The 20115-nt window shown below is 36.4% G+C and overlaps 1 protein-coding gene across 1 annotated transcript in view; it reads left to right on the top strand.

Moving 5' to 3' along the window:
• Positions 1–5096, top strand: part of ube2e3 (ubiquitin-conjugating enzyme E2E 3 (UBC4/5 homolog, yeast)) — a 31174-nt gene extending 26078 nt beyond the window's left edge. Inside the window, exons 4-6 of the mRNA XM_066687521.1 lie at positions 721–853; positions 3186–3333; positions 4458–5096. Of these exons, the coding sequence (XP_066543618.1) occupies positions 721–853; positions 3186–3333; positions 4458–4555 (379 nt within the window). The 3' untranslated portion in view covers positions 4556–5096. The remainder of the gene's footprint in view (positions 1–720; positions 854–3185; positions 3334–4457) is intronic.
• Positions 5097–20115: the final 15019 nt, after the last annotated feature.

Raw genomic sequence — 20115 nt, 5'->3', positions numbered from 1 at the left:
CCTTTCATCTCTAAGAATCCTTACTGGGCCTCTCTCCCTCCTCTGATCGTGACTGGGGCTCTTTTTCTTCTTTTGTTTCTGTTCTGTAGTCTTGGTGTGCCTAGCGTAGACATGGCGATTAAATTATAAAATAGATATTACAAAAAAAAAACCCTGTTCTTTCATAAAGAAAAAGATTTCAGATCTATTGTAAAATTTCACCTGACAAATCTTCTGTACAGAACCCAGTCCTACATTGAGATTCTTGGTTAAAATGCAACTTGATCCTTTTGATGATCAGCACCTACTTTAATATAGCCCAGTTGTTGTCTGTGCTGTTATTTTCCCAGCCCTCCGGAGATAAGCCGCAATGATTTTGTAACGGAGCCACCAGCACCATCTTGTTGGGCCCCAGCTCATATATACAGGGCCCAGTTGTCAGTCCAATCAACCCTTTCCCTAATATGGCTTCCAATTACACTCCCTGGTCTTTCTAGATGAACAAAAGCAAAACATTAAGGTTTAAGATCGTCCTAGCCTGAAGGATTCTACAGACATTAATGGATTTTGCTTGTGTAGTACCAGTGACAAAGACAATGGAATAGCCTCATTAAAGTTAGGTGTTTGAACCATACATAACTCTTGTTTGAGACACAGCAGTATGAATTGTTATGGAAGCATTATACACACTTCACTGTTCACTGTTCGACTAATATTTATTTCTGTTTTAATATATTTTAGTGCTGGGCCAAAAGGGGACAATATATATGAATGGAGATCAACCATCCTTGGGCCTCCTGGTTCCGTGTACGAGGGCGGAGTGTTCTTTCTGGACATAACCTTCTCGTCTGATTACCCATTCAAACCACCAAAGGTAGGCCTGACTTCCTTCCCAGAGCTACCAGTTAACTGCATTTTCTTGGTACCTTCCAGTGCCTTCTTAAGTCAAGAAGCCTGTTTGTACAAATAAAGAGAAACATTGCAAATATTTGTAGTCTCCTTAAATAAAACTTAACAGGATAAGACTTTTCTTTAATGAGCAACATTCATAGCACTAAAAAAAAATTAATAAGATGATGATCCTAATGATGCCAGTATATATTTATCACGTTGTCGTGCGCTGAAAGATTTCCCCACACTATTCCGTTTTAATTAGAACCCGACTTTGATGTACAGTTGTGGGCAATACTTCATGTCCTCGAGCAAGTTCTTATTATTTTTTTAAAGATTTAAGCAGTTAATGTCATTTTTAAATTAAATATTTAAACCAACCAGACTATGAGGAGAAACGGCAAGGAATTCCGAGATACTGTAGGACAAATCCAATACTTTTTCACACAGCAAGTCTTGGACATTAATATTTGACGTTAAGAAAGAGACATTCTTTCACAAGGGTATTAGTTTATCGTTTGAATCTGTACGTGTTGTGTTATGCTGTGAGAAATGTAATTGGTTAATTACGCAGTGACACTTCTACTGTTCATTTTCAAAATGAGCAAACCATACTGTAGTTATGGTAGTGTTTTAGAGGTGAATAAATTGTGTATGTTATGTTATAGTGTTAAATCCAGTGGAAAAAAATACTTATAGTTTTGAGGAAAACGTGGATTTATTAATATTCTGTATAATTTCTGTTTAATTATCATGAGATTCTTGCATATTTTCACTGAGACGGAACTGCACCAAAGTCTGATTTTCATTTATACGATTTAAACATTGGAGTCACTAGATCACACAATATTACACATCAGCCATAACATTACGACCACTGACAGGTGAAGTGAATAACACTGATAATCTCGTTATCATGGCACCTGTCAGTGGGTGGGATATATTAGGCAGCAAGTGAACATTTTGTCCTCAAAGTTGATGTGTTAGAAGCAGGAAAAATGGGCAAGCGTAAGGATCTGAGCGACTTTGACAAGGGCCAAATTGTGATGGCTAGACGACTGGGTCAGAGCATCTCCAAAACTGCAGCTCTTGTGGGGTGTTCCTGGTCTGCAGTGGTCAGTACCTGTCAAAAGTGGTCCAAGGAAGGAAAAGTGGTGAACCGGCGACAGGGTCATATGCGGCCAAGGCTCATTGATGCACATGGGGAGCGAAGGCTAGCCCTTGTGGTCCAGTCCAACAGACGAGCTACTGTAGCTCAGATTGCTGAAAAAGTTCATGTTGGTTCTGATAGAAAGGTGTCAGAACACACAGTGCATCACAGTTTGTTGCGTATCGGGCTACGTAGCCGCAGACCAGTCAGGGTGCCCATGCTGACCCCTGTTCACTGCCGAAAGTGCCTTCAATGGGCATGTGAGCATCAGAACTGGACCACGGAGCAATGGAAGAAGGTGGCCTGGTCTGATGAATCATGAGTTCAAGGTGTTGACTTGGCCTCCAAATTTCCCAGATCTCAATCCAATTGAGCATCTGTGGGATGTGCTGGACAAACAAGTCTGATCCATGGAGGCCCCACCTCGCAACTTACAGGACTTAAAGGATCTGCTGCTAACGTCTTGGTGCCAGATACCACAGCACACCTTCAGAGGTCTAGTGGAGTCCATGCCTCGACGGGTCAGGTCTATTTTGGGACCTGCACAATATTAGGCAGGTGGTCATAATGTTATGGCTGATCGGTGTATATTAGACTAAGAAAGTCAGAAAACGATACAGCAGGATTCTAGAAATAAAAAAGCTGGAGGGAAGAAGAGTTTTAAAGATCATGTTGTCAAATAATTAAACCATTGTATATTATAGCTAAAGGCTATTTTGCTTGCTGGTTTCTGCAGTCATGTGAGTATTCTCGTTTGAAACTATAATTACCGGGTCAGTGAGAGGCATCGCATTTAAGATATCCATCACCCTATTTATTACGCAGTGTCACTTAAGCATGACCTAGTGCCTACAATTTGTGTTGTTTGTTTTTCCCTCTGCAGAACAAATCTCTCACTGTCCAATAACTAATTTGTTGTAATATCTGTAATAGATACACACTAAAGCATGAGAGCTCAGAGAAAGATGTAGACAGATGGAGACACGATCCTCCCAAAAACTCAACATTTTCAGTAACCCGGTGTATATGAAATGAGTAATTAAACATTTGTACAATTGCTGCACAAATAGATTTTATATTTTCCTTTTATGATTGCTGCTTGGCTTCTGCTTATTATATTGTTGTCTTAACAGCCCTCTGAAGATCTCTCTGACTTCTTGTTTAGGTCACTTTCCGCACTAGGATTTATCACTGCAATATCAACAGTCAGGGAGTTATCTGCCTGGATATCCTGAAAGACAACTGGAGCCCTGCTCTGACTATCTCAAAGGTCTTATTGTCTATCTGCTCCCTCCTGACAGACTGCAATCCCGGTGAGTCTATGAATCTATTAATCTAGGAAAGCCTTTTTTTTTTTTTTTTTTTTTTTTTTACTTTATTTCGTCTCTACGGTTTCTGCCTCTGGGTTTACTTAGTCTCTTTTCGGATGACGGATGAATTTATATAATTTCAATAATGATGTAATTAGAATTGGACGAGGAAGCTATTACTTTACCTGTAAAAAAAAAATGCAGTGTATTATCATGCACTGTGTAAGGTTTCATTTTTATTTTCCATCAGCATTTTTTTTTTTATAGGTGAGACTATATAAAAATAAAAAAACTTACAAATGCTTGCCTTTATGTGAATGTGTGTATATTCACTAAATGTCCTGTCTATCAACTGTAAATTGTGTAAATTCCACAATTGCTGAATACTACTGTGTTTGTGTATGTTCTTGTTTGTGTGTTTTATTCTATTTTTAGTGGTTACTGTGGAAGTAATGCATACATTGTATTTATTTTTAAATCAGCCCAGACATATGACAAAAAAAGGCTTGAGTTTCCTGTCTAATAGTAAAAAAGCCTTATTTATTTGTGGTACCAGTTTCAGATGCTTCTTTGCGTTTATCTGCCACACATAATTATCAGTGTAAAAGGTACATTGTAGATTTCAGTGTCTATACTATATGCATGTGCTCTCTGGTCTGTTTTTTTTTAAGTTTTTCTTCATGCCATGATGAAAAGATTGACTGCTATACACTCAACAGCCATATTTTATGTTCTGTCTTTCTGTGTTTGAAGCACTTTATCAAATCCATTTATATTACCTTGTATAGTTCACAGATTAGTAGAGAATCAATAGATATGTGTTTTTAAAGGCTGAGACCACCACTAATGTTGACTGGCTGGGCAAAACCTTGAAACTGGAAACTTTCTTCACAAATTAATTGGACGGTTGATTTTTAGAAATATAGGTTTTGATTTGTTGAACACAAACACTATTTCCACAACACAGATCTCTTCTGAAATCCAGCTGTAAACCTTTTTACAGTGTTACAATGTTGTGCCATTAACCTTAGGAGAACTTAAGAGTGGGGCTTTCAAACTGTATAATTGTTGCATCTGAATTAATTAAATTAGTTGGCCTTACGTCCTCTCTGCACTTTTTGTTTCAGCGGATCCTCTTGTCGGAAGCATAGCCACTCAGTATCTGACCAACAGAGCCGAACATGACAGGATAGCCAGACAGTGGACCAAGAGATACGCTACATAAATGGCCGGACCTCTTGTGCAGTGTGAAGAATCGGGAGGCAACTTTACAACGTGCAACAAATCTTTATAGCCTTTACAATACGGACTTCTGTGTATATGTTATACTGATTCTACTCTATGCTTTTACCCTATGAAGACTGGGAGGAATTCCCCACAGGTAAATGCTATCGGAGTAGAATTTTGTAGCTGTAGATTTAGTTATGTTTTAATGCCTACTTGCAAGTCTTGCTTCTTTGGGATATCAAAATGTATTTTGTGATGTAATAAGGAAACTGTTCCTAAAGTCAACCAAATATTATGGTGCATTTTAGCCTAATCCATTATCTGTATGAAGTTAAATAAAATAGCTGTAGATTATTAGGAATTATGTCATTTATATTAAACCCAGATCCATTTCCAGTTATGTGGTACATGCTGTTGTGAACTCTGTTTTACCTTTGTCAATTTGTAATGAAGAGATTTCATTTAACCTTTTGTAGCTCAACGATAATGAGCAACCACTGTAACATCCCAAAACACAATAAACTTGTTCCCCAGGGTAATGTGTTGTGTTTAAACTCAAAGATTCACATTAGAGGTTGACATTTAAAAACTACCTTTTTTTTTTTTTTTTTTTTAAAGATCACAAAACAGAAAGCTCATTTCAGAAGACCACATTTACTCTTTTTATTAATAGCATGGAAAAATAAAACATTAACCCATAGTCTAAATCTAAAAATAAAAAAAGTATATGCCTTTAATTTAAATTAACAAATTGATGCCTACCTTAGTAGCTTTGTACATTTTCTTTTCTGGTTTTATTCCGTTTTATTCCGATCATGTTTTTTTGTACAGAATAGTATAGAAAGTACCTTTGTCCACTAAATGATATGAAGAAAAATGTTGATGTGAGTACAGATAGTCGTGGAGTTCCCATGCGTCTTATATCATTCTTCTTGAGGCAAGGCAAAGGTTGAGGTTTGTTTTTGCAGCTTCACCCTCTTGAGTGGAGGTGGTCTCCATCAGCATGTGTTGAGGTCTAGTTGATGCCAAGTCACTGGAAGAACATCCCCTGTAGACCAGAAATGTGGTGTCAGGATCTGTGGCACAGTAGAGCAAAGTTTTCCTTAGAAGACCTATAAGCAGATAAATTGCTATCTGGTAGTTTGTTTCTGCTATTAATTTCTGCCAGCCTTCCACAAAAATGCAGAAAAAGGTCACTCCAGGAACATTGTATTCTTTTATTTATTGGCACTGAAATGTATAGCTCCCTCTTGTGGTCAGTGTTTAATAACATGTACTATGGTATGGGCATTATATATCTACTACATGTTGACTATTAAAAATGATGCTTCTCTAACCTTTCTAGTAATTAGAGCTCATTTCTTTGTCATTGTAACGCAGTTGGTTCATATTTTTTAAATATATTTCAGTTGAAGTGTATGTAATATATGAAGGATTTGGTTAGAACGTAATATTTTTAGGGAATTGTAATTATACTAGAATACCCCCCTGTTTCATTATATTGTTTATTTGTAATTCTAGTTTAATAACTTTTTCTTTTTACTTGAACCAGGTGAAAAACAAAAGGTTATTTGTCTGTGATGTGTTTATATACAGTACTGTGCAAGAGTTTTAGGCAGGTCTGAAAAAATGCTGTAAAGTAAGAATGTTTTCAAAAATAGACATGTTAATAGATTATATTTATCAATTAACTAAATGTAAAGTGAGTGAACAGAAGAAAAGTCTACATCAAATCAATATTTGGTGTGACCACCCTTTGCCTTCAAAACAGCATCAGTTCTAGCTATTTGTCAACACTTTTTGCAAGCATTATAAAGAAACACCTTAGAATAAGACAGTATTTATATACATGTCAGTCATATGTTGTTGAACAATTGTCCTTAAAGTGCATCTTCATTCTTTAAATTGTGATCATTTAAATAAATATACCGTTCAATGACTTATGACACATGTAGAAATTAATGTCGTTTTTCTGTTCACTTTTCTACTGTTTAAGTTTAGTACCTTGTAATAAACTGTTGAGACACATTCACACAGTGAATCTATGAAGAAGGGACTTTATTATGCAAATTAAATAAATACTTTATCATACAGGATTAGCAGCAACCCCAGCTAATTGTTTAATACAATTTGTGCAAAGGTTCTGAATGCTATTGTCATTCAGTAAAATACCTCTGTAGAGTCCCAGAGTAGACATACTGAAAAATAATTATACACGAGATGGCCGTGTGTGCACAGATTACTGATTTGTGCGCTTGCTATTGTGATTTGCTGTTATTTTTTAATTCATGACAACAATTTAGGAATCCATGTCCAGGAATAAATAAACCATGCTATATAATTAATAATTTGTGTGCCTGGTTTCCTAAATCATGGTCATGAATCAAAAAAGAAAGCCTGCGTTTGGTTTTCCCCAGATATGTTATCTCTGGTGCTCTGTATATCTCAATCGTTGTCTCTTGAAAGATTAGGATAACTAATAGCTTCAGCCAGTATGGCCAAAGATCGTCCTTGAATGAATGCCTCCCAATTCTTTTAACTGTGAAATAGTCTCTTTGAATTCTGTGTATTTCAGTAATGTACATCTTGTTACCAGTTGTATTTGTGTAACCTCTAACCACATTGTTGTCGGCATTTCTGTTATATGAAAGTTTGTGCTTTTGACGGGGGTATGTAAACTTTGTATTGTCACTTCACAGAACTCAATTCATGTGGATAATGTAAAATGTCTGTTTCAAAGTATCTAAGAATACAGTGAACAGTTTCTTATTATAGTGGTATTCACTTTAGCTACCCTTAAAGCAAGAACAAGAAACAATCTAACTTTTTTTTCTTATAACCTGTTGCGGTATGAAATTAAAGGAAGGCTGACAAATGCCCAAGGTGCAGCCAACAGTGCTCCGAACTTTAGATAACACAACCACGTACTCCAAGCTGAAAGACAAAGCTGAGGGCCCTGATGTGTGAAGACAGAAGAGCTAAGTGACCCGAGCTGCCGATGATGACGGACTGAAGTGCCCTGAGCTCAGAACAACAGCCGTTAAGTCTCACAAGCTGCAAACACTGACACGTCTAAAAGCCCAGAGCTGCAATAAACTGCACGAAGACTCCTAAATTATGGATGGCAGAACTACGTTTCCCAGACTGTGGATGGTAGCTAGGAGCCCCAAGCTGTGAATGACAGAAAGAGGTAAGTGCCCTGAACTGCAGACAACAATTGAATTAGGTGCCCAGTGTGGTGGGCAAAGAAAAGGTTTAGTCTCCACAACTGCGGAAGCTAATTGCACAGTTAATTTACACAGTTAACACAATTTCTGCAGCCCTTTGTCTAGTTGTAAGGTCTTTATGTACTGATTAGCTCTTATTAACTCTGGGGAGGTGGTGTAAGTTTTAAGAAACCCCACCTCTTCCTTGAGAAAGAGAATCTGAAGACTTCTGGAAATAGTACATCAGCGGAGACATTTTTTATTTTATTTTATTCTAACCTCAAAAGACAGCTTCTTTCCCTTCACAGTAGTTCCAGATGCATTTATCGAATTTGCTGTTGAATGTTCCCTTGCAGTGGATTATTCGCGCCTTAAACTCGATTCTGTGGTTTGGCGTGATCCGTATAACAGGATATTGATGGATTATATGCACATATACATTTATTTAGTAGGTTTTTATAACTTTGTGAGATTTATATATGTATGTATGCATGGATTGTACACAACAGCAGTGGGTACTTGGTCTCACAATTTCATTATGTCTTTTTCATCCTGTTAATACTTTGATTTGTGAGTCACCAGGGGAAATGTCCATGGCTAAATAGTAATCAATTTGAACATTTCTCAATAGTTGAAGAATATTTATGATGCTCTATATATTCAATTACATTTACTGAAGGGAAGACGTATAGAGCAGTTATTTGGTTTGGTCTACAGTAGAAAGAACTAGAAGCATTAAGTCTTGGGTCACAACAGAAGTCAATAACTATAAATAGTCCTAAAAGATGTTTATTAGCAATGTGTTAGTTCTGTTTCTTTCTCTTTGCGATAAATAACTTAGAAACAGTCCACTTTCTTCCTTTTTCAGGATAATCAGTATTTTACTTCTTTCTATTGAATACGCTTGTCTGGACATTTGTTTTGGTATTCATTCATTCAAGAGTGAAGTCTAGGCATTAATACAACAATTTTGCAACATGTGCTGTTATTAACAATTAGGTCAAAATAATAGATAAGCTTGCTTTCAAGGGATCTGGCTTGATGCACTGAATTACATATAGAAATTAATACATTTATATTAAAAAAAATGAATAAACCTTCAATTTCAATGTTTTGTGATATAACTGTATACATTACTGTAAATTGGTTTTATTTTTTATACTTTAATAATATACATAACCTCCAAAGGAAAAGTTGCTAAAAATAAATTACTACATGTTCATATAATGTACAGTATTTCTAATTTGCACTTCTACTTAAATAATGGTTATTTCATAACTTAATGTAGTGTTAGACTACCCTTCCTCGCCCTCCAATTGGGTGCTTTGTCTCTGGTCAGGCCCACAAAGGGTGCCACCTTGTAGCATCTCCACTAGATGTCACTCTTACATTGTCTACATTTTCTCAGCATCGTCTGTATATTTTGTAGAAGAGAAGAGAAATATGAAAATGGTTCTTTTTTCACAATTATCTGTATACCTGTCTCTATTCTATTTCTTATGTAGCCCTCATTCATGGTAGGAAAACCCCCTGTATTTGAGCTTAAACATCAAGATGGATTCATGACCTCATAAAAGCTTGTCAAAGGGTGTTTCCTTTTGCATTATTAACTGGATTACTTATTTGGGTGATGACCTTGTTCAAGGCAACCCTGTTCAAGGTTCGAGGAATTAAAAAAGGTGCATAGAGAGAGGGATACATATTGTTATAAAATATATTCACAGTTGTTATAGAAAGTAGTTATTTACCATTTAAACTGATACAGATTCAAAACCATATCTATTTTATATGTTTAAAGTATGTCATTTATTGGACATTTATTTTTACGGTAGCTTTTCTATTGTAATGCATATTCCCAAGCATACTATATAAAAGTGTGGATGCAGACGAACCAGAACTGATTCTGCAGATCATAGCTTGTTTACACACAGAAGCCTACTTGACTGCTTTAATAAGTGGCAGATGCTCGACATCTGGCCTTTACAGAAACCATAATACTTAATCCAGAGTTCCACAGCACACACACACATTTCACAGTATTGCTTTCTCCTTGTTTGAAGACAAGGTTACATATACGATTTTGTGTGTGAAGACCCTCCTACAAAACAAACTATAAAAGTTTTGACAAAAAATACAAAAGTGAACCGTATTTGCATGGCCAAGAATGCTAAATCTTATTGTGTGCATGAAATAGTAAGCATGGGGGGGGTCAGAATTCCTTGAAAGGGAGAGGAGAAGGTTTTGCTGATGCTGTACACCAGAGTGCAGCTGTTAATAAGCATGTTGACTGCAGGAGCCCATGTGTTGCAAATCCCACAGAACTCCGTGAGTAATGATCACGGTTTCATTGTCCGACTGAGCTCAATTCAGAGGAGATACCCGCCTGTTCCTCTGGACCTACACTTCTGCCCTCGTATGGAGAATTTCCTTACTAGGAGCTCTTACTGAGACCGTTGATTAATGCTGACAGAGTAAATACAGAATTGCCTGCCAGGCTGAAAAATGAGATTCTGCCATATATCGTACATACCTAAAAGTCTATATAACTGTTTTAACCACGAGGAAATTTCCCTCAGCAGAAAATGTTGTTTCTTTTGCATCTGTAATGATCTGGATCCTCAAACACTTTGTGTCGGATTTATAGCACATGATATATAGTCCTTGTGCCACATTTTGTTGGCCAGATACGCTGTAATTGCACATCTCCTTGTTTTATTTCTCAATTGAAGGCTGTATTAAATATCAACAGAGACACACTATTATGTTACTGATTTCAATTCATGGATAAACTGCAATACTTATAATTATAGTCCTATATTTGTGTTGATGTAGATGCTAAAATATTTAACTTATGATATTACCCCGCCTTACCTTAAATCTGAGGAATAAATTGTTTGAAAGAAATATTAGATAATTAATCCATTCATATTGCTTTTATGTTTGTTTGTTTGCGGGGAGGGGAGCAGTGGAACATCAAAGAATAGAAAGACTGAAAAAACTAATATTTGGTTACTATTTGGAGCAATTCATTCAATATGATCCTGAAGGAAAGCAATTCCACAGTTGATATAGGCCCTGATTATTTTTTGAGAAGAGGTGTATGTTAATTTACTTTTAAGTGAATAGTGTATCATAGGGTCTATTGACACACAATGATGCAGGAGAGCTGTTTGCTTTCTGACAATCAAGACTGCTAAATCCACAGGCACCACTCTCTGGCTCCTCGATCTCTAGAGGACATTGAATGGCTACACAGACAAGGTATAAAACAATAGGCAATCCATTTCCATTTTCCCAAAACAAGGTCATCCAATCCAGATGTCTCAAATAAGCCTCAACTCATCCCCTAACATCTGCTCACTGAAATGTAATTATTTTAGAAACCAATTGCTGTAGGAACTGTAAGCGTACTTCAGTCATGTTGGATGATGTATCACAGAAATGTCGCAAATGGGCGAATCATAGCCGATGTCAGAGTGTGCATCAGCACCTTTTTTGTAGTATATATTTATTATTAATGTTAGATTTCTAAATAAATACATGAATTTATAATACAATATAAAAATGTATATGACTTATTAAGCAAGTAATCCATAGATACACCATTAAAAAATCTTGAATTAAATATGCAGGTATGTGTTTTCTTAATTGTGCCTATGCTTCCTTTATCAAGTACAGCCCAGCTTGGCAGTGTGACAATAAGGCAGTGGGTTCAAGTGTGTCCTGTGTTCAAATGTAGGCTCTTGCTGAGCTGCTCCCACTGGTATTAGTGTTTTTACAAGTGGCAAACACAATGAGTTAATTGAGATGAAGTGAGCCATGACTTATGCGCTAGCTTTACACTGGTAGCTGTTAGAAAAACTATAAGCCTGAATGACAACTGGAAACATAGAGCTTTCTTGTTATTTTTTTTTTCCAGTATCAAGTAACTTTACTGACTAAAAATGTGCAAAAAGTGTTTTTTAATATGATAGTATTGGATAGAAATGTCATCATAGATACTTTTACACGCCTACCAACACAGAAGGAACCATATGTTAGTTGCCCTTTAAATGCTATAAGAAAGGTGGGCCTTTTCAGCATGTCTTTAGTGTTGCGTACAAGTTCCACTCATGTTGAAAGAACGCATTTAGAAGTTTTAACCATCAGTACATTCTTAAGAAGCTGATCCAGAAATAATTATGCACATATGCTCTTTCATTTCTGCTTTTATAAGCTTATAAAGCAAAAATATTTCAGTTCCCATACAGTCCTTGTTTGATTGGGGTTGGGAGGCGGAATTTCTTTTTTTATATGCAGGAAATCAAAGCAAATGCAGTTTAATGTACTGTGGAAAACCGAGAAATACCTTACAGAACCAATTTGTTTTGGAAAAAAATATGTGAGTTGAAAAAGGTCACATTGCTTTCATCAATTAGTCATGATTTTGATGCACAGCAACCTACAGATCATGGATAACTACGTAAAGTTGATCTATACAAGCACAACCAATGGCTCCCGCTGTCATTCTCCGCCTCCTTCTTTGTCTGATGGGAAGGAGTTAGCTCCACTCCCCCCCTGCTCAAGGTTTGCCCCAGTGAGGCCCACTGGACTTTGATAAGACACCGTGTGGGGATGGACATCTAAAAGGCTGAAGCCAAAGGCCAACTACTTTGTCCTTGTGCAGGAAGCAGCATTGAGTATCCCAGCACATTTAAATGCAAATGGTATTCGTGTTTAGTGTCTGTAACAGAAACTCTTTACTTCATAGGTACTTTTTTGGAAGTCACACTAATTAAAAAGAGCAAATAAGCATCTCTGCACTGCGCACATGCAGTAAAAAGTATAAATCAATGTATGTGACAATGTGAAATGATTATTTATTTAATTTAATACCATACAACCATCCCTGGCCTCTAAAGTACACTGTAGTAGATTTATCCGGACAAAAGAGGGCGACACTGTCATATTGGCTAGCCATGTACCAGGGAAGAGGATGGCCTTGTCTTCCTGCAGTGCTGTTGTGATGCCTGCAGTTTAGAAGTCAAACAACAGGATGAAATAGTTCTGCAGCCACATGCAGCTTTTAGCTGTTGTATGCAGAATCACTGGAAGCTTGAAAAGCTTTAGAATATCCCCTGATCCACAGAAAGGTCAGTGTGTAAGAAGTGAAAGTTCTCTCAACATCATTTGAAGTTGATGTAAGAACTAATTACTGAATTATAACTGCAAATTAATTAAGGTGATTTGAATGTCATATCCTGTGACATTTAATTCTGTATATATCAAACAGTATAGACAGAATTTCTCTTTAAATGTGTAATTATAATTGATGTCCTGTAAAAGGAAACCAGTTAACTGCAGAAATTTAAATATTGAAAAGGACAGCATAGCAATTAAAAAAACAACAACTCTGTTGTTATTTTCTGTGTGATTACTAATTCTATAATTCACATTTTCCTATCACAATCCCACCCATGAATTCTGGAAATAAGTGTCTAATCAAACTCAAAATCAATCTTTATTTTTGCACATATTTTTATAACCAAATTTTAAAAGAAAACCATAACTACATGGTGAGTGTTGCCCTATAGGGTGTTATAATTGTTGGTCTTTACTGTACCCCCCCAGCAGCCAAGGTTTTACTTCCTGCAGACCCCCACATTGTGAACACTAAAAACCCTTTGTAATCAAAAGTATTTTAACTGCAGCAATTATTGTTTAAAGCCCTTAGCCTGAGCATGGATGAAGTCAATGAATTTGCACATTTTCATATAATTGAGGCCACTCCCCCAAAGATGTTACATTACATTTAATTAAAAACTGATTTAACTGATTTAATTTAACTTTTCTCCTCGACTTAAACTTACCTTATCATCTGGTCTGCGTGTACAAAGAGCACAACTTAAATATTCCCATATACATACATACATACATACATATATGGAAACGTGTCTTACTTAAATGAAATGCAGTGTGAGAATTTTCTGGTTCATTTCTAAAGCATATGAGACCTCTTTGCGCTCATTACTCCCTAGTTTACCAGGCTTGTTTCAACTGACCCCTTTCCTCGCCGATCTGCCCTGACATAGCTGGCAACCTTTTGTTCAAGAGATTAAGTTTGCATCTTTTCACATTATCGTCTTCTTGCAAGAGGCGCAATATTATTTTGACAGAGAAAATGTGGCAGAATCCCTATGAGCCTCGCTTGTAGCCATTTCCATGTGCCATCTGGAGAATTGATGCCGAAGTCATGCAGCAAAAGTCTTGTCATATTTTAGCTGAAACTTCGCAACAGAAGGACCACAGGAAAAAAAAAAAAAAAAGCTTCAGGTTCATTTGTCTGGATATCTGCTGCTTTTGGCAAAGGTTACTACCAGTGGTGACGTTGTTGAATCATCACCACTAATTAAGTTACTGCCTTCATTGGTTGTGGTTGCCGATAATGGCATTAATGCCTGAGGCTTTCCGTCTTCCTTCAATTTGAGAGTGGAGGTTTTTTCAAGCGCATTGCTTCATATTGGAGAATGGAGCATTTGCTTACTGAGAGAATAATAAAATCTGATTACAGCCAGTCTTACAGTGCCAGTGTTCATTCAGCTAAAGGAGTCCAACTTTAAGGTCTATGAAACCAGCGGCAGATTTGTCATTTTACATTTTGCAAACTCACAGCTTGTGAACCTAGAGGGGGACAGTGGTAAAAATAATGTAATGTCATGTGATAATGCATTGATATGCATCTTAATCACCTCCACACTGTACGATGTAAAGTCCTACTGCTTTTATTATAACATATATGCTTTGAAAGCGTCATCTGCTGAATTGGGAAGCTTAGTAGAGAATACTTGACAGGCAGCTTTAAGGGTTTCATGTGAATTGCATGCAAATGTTAACTGTTGATTCTCGTAGATGAAGGAGGGAGTCTTTTAATTGTACCGAATTGAATGTATAATTGCCATTTCAAACAAGAAAACAAACATGATATCATTTCGGCAGCTCCTCTTCAGTTTGCCATGGCCCTGCATGCTAAGTCATAATAAGATGTAATGGCAAGGCACTGCTCATAGTCTGTGGTGAAGCTGTGGCTGTTTTTTTTTTTCCTTTCTCTCTCTCTATGGTAATTCCTTCCCTGACCAAATAGAATTTCCTCTTTCTTCTGGGCAGGGTGCCAATCATCTCCAGCTTGTATATGTTAGAAGAACCCTACTTATACCAGTTGTATCAAGGGGATTGTACCCCTCTCTGGAAATTATAATACTAAGATTCAAAAGAACAATACCATTTTGTTGGTTCCAAAACAGAAGGCAGACAACAACAAAAGAAAAAAGAAAAACAAGATGAAAATAGGCAGATACATTTCTATACTCTGTGTTACAAACATTACCTGGAATTTGAATACATGAAAAGACTCTCAGGCGGAGTCAAATATCTTGAATAACACGCTTAATGTTATTGCAGAAATGTCTGTATAAAAGCATTCAGACATTTTGTAAGGACTAGGCTAAGGGATATTACTTTGAACTAACCACTGAGTGGCAGAAAGTTGGAACTGAAAATAATGTTTTTATGCATCTTTGCGGGGGAGAAAAAGTGTTTTTTCGAGAACCTAAAACATTTAACATGTTTGCCAAGATTGCTACCAGCATAAATATGCTCTGTGAGATTAAATGGGATGAACCGACAACAAAACACTGGTAGATTAAACCTGTGTGGTGAAATATCTCATGTTATGAACTGTATTGTCTTTGATAGTAAGGGGGGGTTTGGATGAGAATTCCTATAAAATAATTGAAAGCAAGATTTCTGAATGTTAATAAATATTCATATTAATTACAATACAATACAATACAATTACAGCACTGCTTTCCTTGTGATATCGACTGCCAGTGACTGAGATTTGTAAGGCTTATATGTAATCAGGAGAAGTATACTTTGTGTATCGAAAGTGATAAAAAACATTTTTACAGTTCACGCCTGTCCTCCTTTAAAGGATACAAAGAAGATGCATTTTGCGTACTGAACGCAGGCCAATTTTAAAGTGGAGAGGATGTTTTAGAGATATAATCAGCTGGGGAATAACCGCAACATCCCTGAACTGATATGTGGTAAGAATGTAAAATCTATTGTAGTTATATTTCAAAATCAATTAATTTGACACATCAGCATGGTGACATTGTTCAAGCCTATAAAGTACATTTCCAACTGCATACATTTTCTCGGACACTTCTGGCACTTACTGTAAGAGAAAACAACCCACGCAGAGCAGAGTCATAAGTGATTTTATATATTATTGATTTAAAAAAAACAGTTATTTGAAGGCATCATTTACTGAAAGCAAGATGTGAAAATCATAACAGGGCTGATGTGAGGTGAAACAGGCAACAGCAGTGAATTGTAGGAAGGATGCCTGTTGGTAGAACAAAAAAGAGAAAAACAGTTCAATGATTCCCGCTCAAATCTGCTGCTTTGTGGTAACAGAAAAGAATGCTCTTTTAATTTCCACAGTTGGAATGCACTCTTCTGATGGCCTGTTCTTCTTCAGAAAACAGAAAATAAGATACAGTTGTGTGGCGTCGCAATCCAGATGGGTAAGAACTCATATCTTGTACCAAAGCAAGAAAAAACATAATAATTATAGAAACCTAACAACTCTCACCATCAATGTCTCACTTGTGTAAAAATGAGTTCGTAATTTATATTCAGTCGGCTTGGGTTGTCTCTGCCAAGCCATCTTAGCTTTCCCTGTGATTTGTGCCTGGAGGGCTGGGCCCAGTTTGAGGTAAGATCGGCTTTCAGCGCTGCCGTCTTTGATACCACAGATAGCAGCACTTTGGTTAATGATTAACCTGCTTTTCAAAATGCAAAGATTTCTATTTTCTGCCGTTTCTTACTTATCTTGTCAGTCTTTGGCGATTTGAAAACGTAGTTAGTCTCTTTCTAGGACACTAAGACATGGACAGATGTGCATTTACAAGACACACATGTGAACACATTTTAGCCAGGCAAGCCCATGATGTATCACACCATCTCCATGATGTGACAAATGAAACATTACCCTCCTTCAACAAGCTGCAGTGCCCCTCTGTGAAGTGGGCCACTGGCAAGCTTTTTGTTTCGGCTTTTGGATTAGCCTGTTCAAAACACTGTGACAGACGTAATTGATTCGCGTTTCAGTCAAGGATTCCATACAGCACAAAGTCCAGCACGGCACTGGAAAAGCAGACCATCTCGTGTTTAATCAGAGTAGCATGTTTGGAGCCAGATAAGTCAGTCGGGACCTGCTTCTTGACCCACAGTTTAGGGCTGAGTAAAGCCAGTGTAGAGACATGGCAGGATAAAAGATGATAATCTATTCTCATTGTATATTTGAACATTTAGGATAATGGAAAAAAAAAATGGGATCATAGGCAATGGTAAAAAGTGTCTTATGGAAGTCTTTATGCTGTTTTTAGTCATTAGTGAAGAATGTAACTGTATTTTGCACTAAAATGAAGTTTAGGCCTTGGTATAGGATATAGGTAGTAGGTTACCCCCTCAGACCCCTGCTGCCCTTAAACTCCATTGCTCAGTTAATTAGATCCATTTTAGTTACAGATATGTCATATTTATATTGAAACTGTTTTTGCAATGGTCTGCTGAGATCTCTCCCAAGATTCAGGTGGTCTGTGTGAACAAGAACATTTGAGAGTAACTGCTCTATTAATACAACATAAATCACACATATGTAATTGTCTTTAATTAAACTGCTTTCGAGTTTACACTAATTCATAACAGACTTTTTTTTTTTGTTCTTTCCTAATGATACAGCTTTGAAGTGTGGCTGTAAAAATAGTCCTTGGACATGACATCACACTGTTTGAGAATGGAGATAAAATAAACCTATTTTCATGTCCTAGAATGTTACACAAACAATGCACAAACAGGACCCAACAACATGTGAGTATGTGAATTAAAAAGTTATTTTCTGTTAGTTAGCAAATCCTCCACTGCTTGGATACATATGAATACATATTTTGAGTCAACAATATTTTTGGTGACCACTAATTGTAAGTTATTTACCTGATGGTATTTTATTTTATCATTTCTGTATTTGCTTTTTAATTCACCACAAAAGCTGATCTAGGGAAATCACGCTTAGGATGGAGATAAAACAACTTGGGAAACATTTTACTAAAGAATTTCCATCACTCGAAAACAATTACACGGTCAAGAAGGGAGGGCAATAAGGACAATGCAAATTCCTGTGAGACACCATTTCGAGGCTAAACAACTTTAAACTGTATAATTTGACCAAATTATTAGTGTGGATCAATTCACAGCACTAATTCGCTTTTGTAAGATCTTTTTCAGAATATCAGTTAATCAGAGTGAATTCAAATTATGTTTCCATTTTGATGTACATTCCAATTTTGTAAGTCTTTCAAGATTAGCAATTTACTTTCACCATGACTGAGAAAAAATGCTTCTTTTCCTTACATGACTGTTTCCTGTTCTCTTTTCTGCACATTCAACCCAACACAACTAATCTGTGAACCCCCTAATCTTTTTTTCTTTTGCCACCTTAATTACAGCTGCCCTACCAGAGCTTAGCTCAGATTAAAATTGTAAAAATATACTTTTACTCAGGAATATTTATGTTTTTTTTATTTTCTCTTGCAAAGCAAACACATGGAATCAGAAAACTTGTTTCGATCAATAATTTTATTTGTGTAGAAAGGCATCGGAACGGAATAATGTCATTATGAATTTGGATTAAACTAATAATCTTTCATTAACATTGTATTGAACATTTATCTGGATTATGAGTGTTGATTCTTTCTCATCCTTCTTTTAGCTGTAACCAGCATTTTTATGAAGTCATTCAGCAAACAGCCTTATCCAACAGCTAACATTCATTCAAATCAGTAATTTGGTTGATTAATGGTATGTAACAGTTAAAGCCTGTTACATGTGAATAACGATGGTGTTACTTTTGAGAAAGTACATCTGTCCATGTGAGGGTTGCTTGTGAGTCTACATCATACTCCACAGATATGGACGCAGCGTAGTCAAACGCAATCTGACACAGAGCAGCCTGCGGCGCTGCTCAGTTTGACAGATTCAATCTGCTCGACAGGATGCTCTGCACCGCTCTCCAGCTCACACTGGCCATCTTGACATTTGTCACCAACTAAATTAATTATTAAGAAAAAGTAAATAAATTGAATGCCCATTTTTAACTTCTTAAAGATAATGACTTGGTGCTTCTTAAAATTAATGCTTCTATTTTTAGTATCCAACTCACCTCTGAAACATCTGAATATGTCAGGAAAAAACAACCAAGAACTGGATCGGAGTGGATTTGCACAATCTGCTTCTTGAGTATGAGTTCTTTGTGATCAACAGTGGCTTTGCTATATTTTTTTAGAAGATAAAGCAAGATGCTGTTTTACATAAGATGCTGAAAATATGCAGCCAGTAAGTCAGGACTAGTTTTCTGGAAAGCAATTATTACCAATAATTTAGTGACAAAATACATAGCTGATATTGTGTAATGATAGGCTATATATGGAATCCTGCATTGTCCAACTTAAAGGTTTGCAACATATGACTTGTGGTCAGTTTTCCCGGAAAAAATAATTCATACAATTATTATTATTATTATTGGTTTGGTCCCCTGTGGTTTTCCCACATATTCAGGAAGTACATTTTATATACTGTTATGTCTTAGAATATAAAGAATGAATTGAAGAATAAACTTTATATTAATCAATATTCACACATGTTGCTTATGTGACAAATGAAAGTGAGGCATACCTGTTGGTGTTTTCCCTACTCACAGTTAATATTATAACTACAGTGAAATGTATTTGTCTGAAACCTGGAATGCGTCTTTTTTTTAATAAGACAATATTTCACATAACATTTTACATAATCAAAAACCTCAGCCATTTTAGTAGATTTGAGATAACATATATTTGTGTGAGACTTTTCACAATCTGATTGGGTTGGGTTGATTAATAAATACAGACATGGGTGTGTCTGAACTAACTTGTAGTTCAGGCCAAATTACATCCCTGACTCTGACTTCTTTCTCAACAGTAAACCATGAAGTCAATACTCTCACTGCCTCAAGAAGCGCCTGGAGCTGAAAGAAACCATGTACAATGGTGAATTTAGGACACAAACAGAGGCAGTATTTTATATGTATCACTATGCATAATTAAAGTTAAAAGCAATAAAATCATTTTTGACTTCAGGAAGAGACCATGCTGTTTTGCTCTGCTATAATGGCTTTGATAGCTCACCAAGTGCAATAAATGACGGTTAGGATGTCTCTTCACCTTACAATATAAATAACTACATTTGTACATTAATTACCACCTTGGAATAT

This window comes from Amia ocellicauda, chromosome 16, assembly GCF_036373705.1.
Source record: "Amia ocellicauda isolate fAmiCal2 chromosome 16, fAmiCal2.hap1, whole genome shotgun sequence".
NCBI classification, from domain to species: Eukaryota; Metazoa; Chordata; class Actinopteri; order Amiiformes; family Amiidae; genus Amia; species Amia ocellicauda.
The sequence above is the reverse complement of the archived record's forward strand: the minus strand, read 5'-3'. Positions and strand labels throughout refer to the sequence as shown.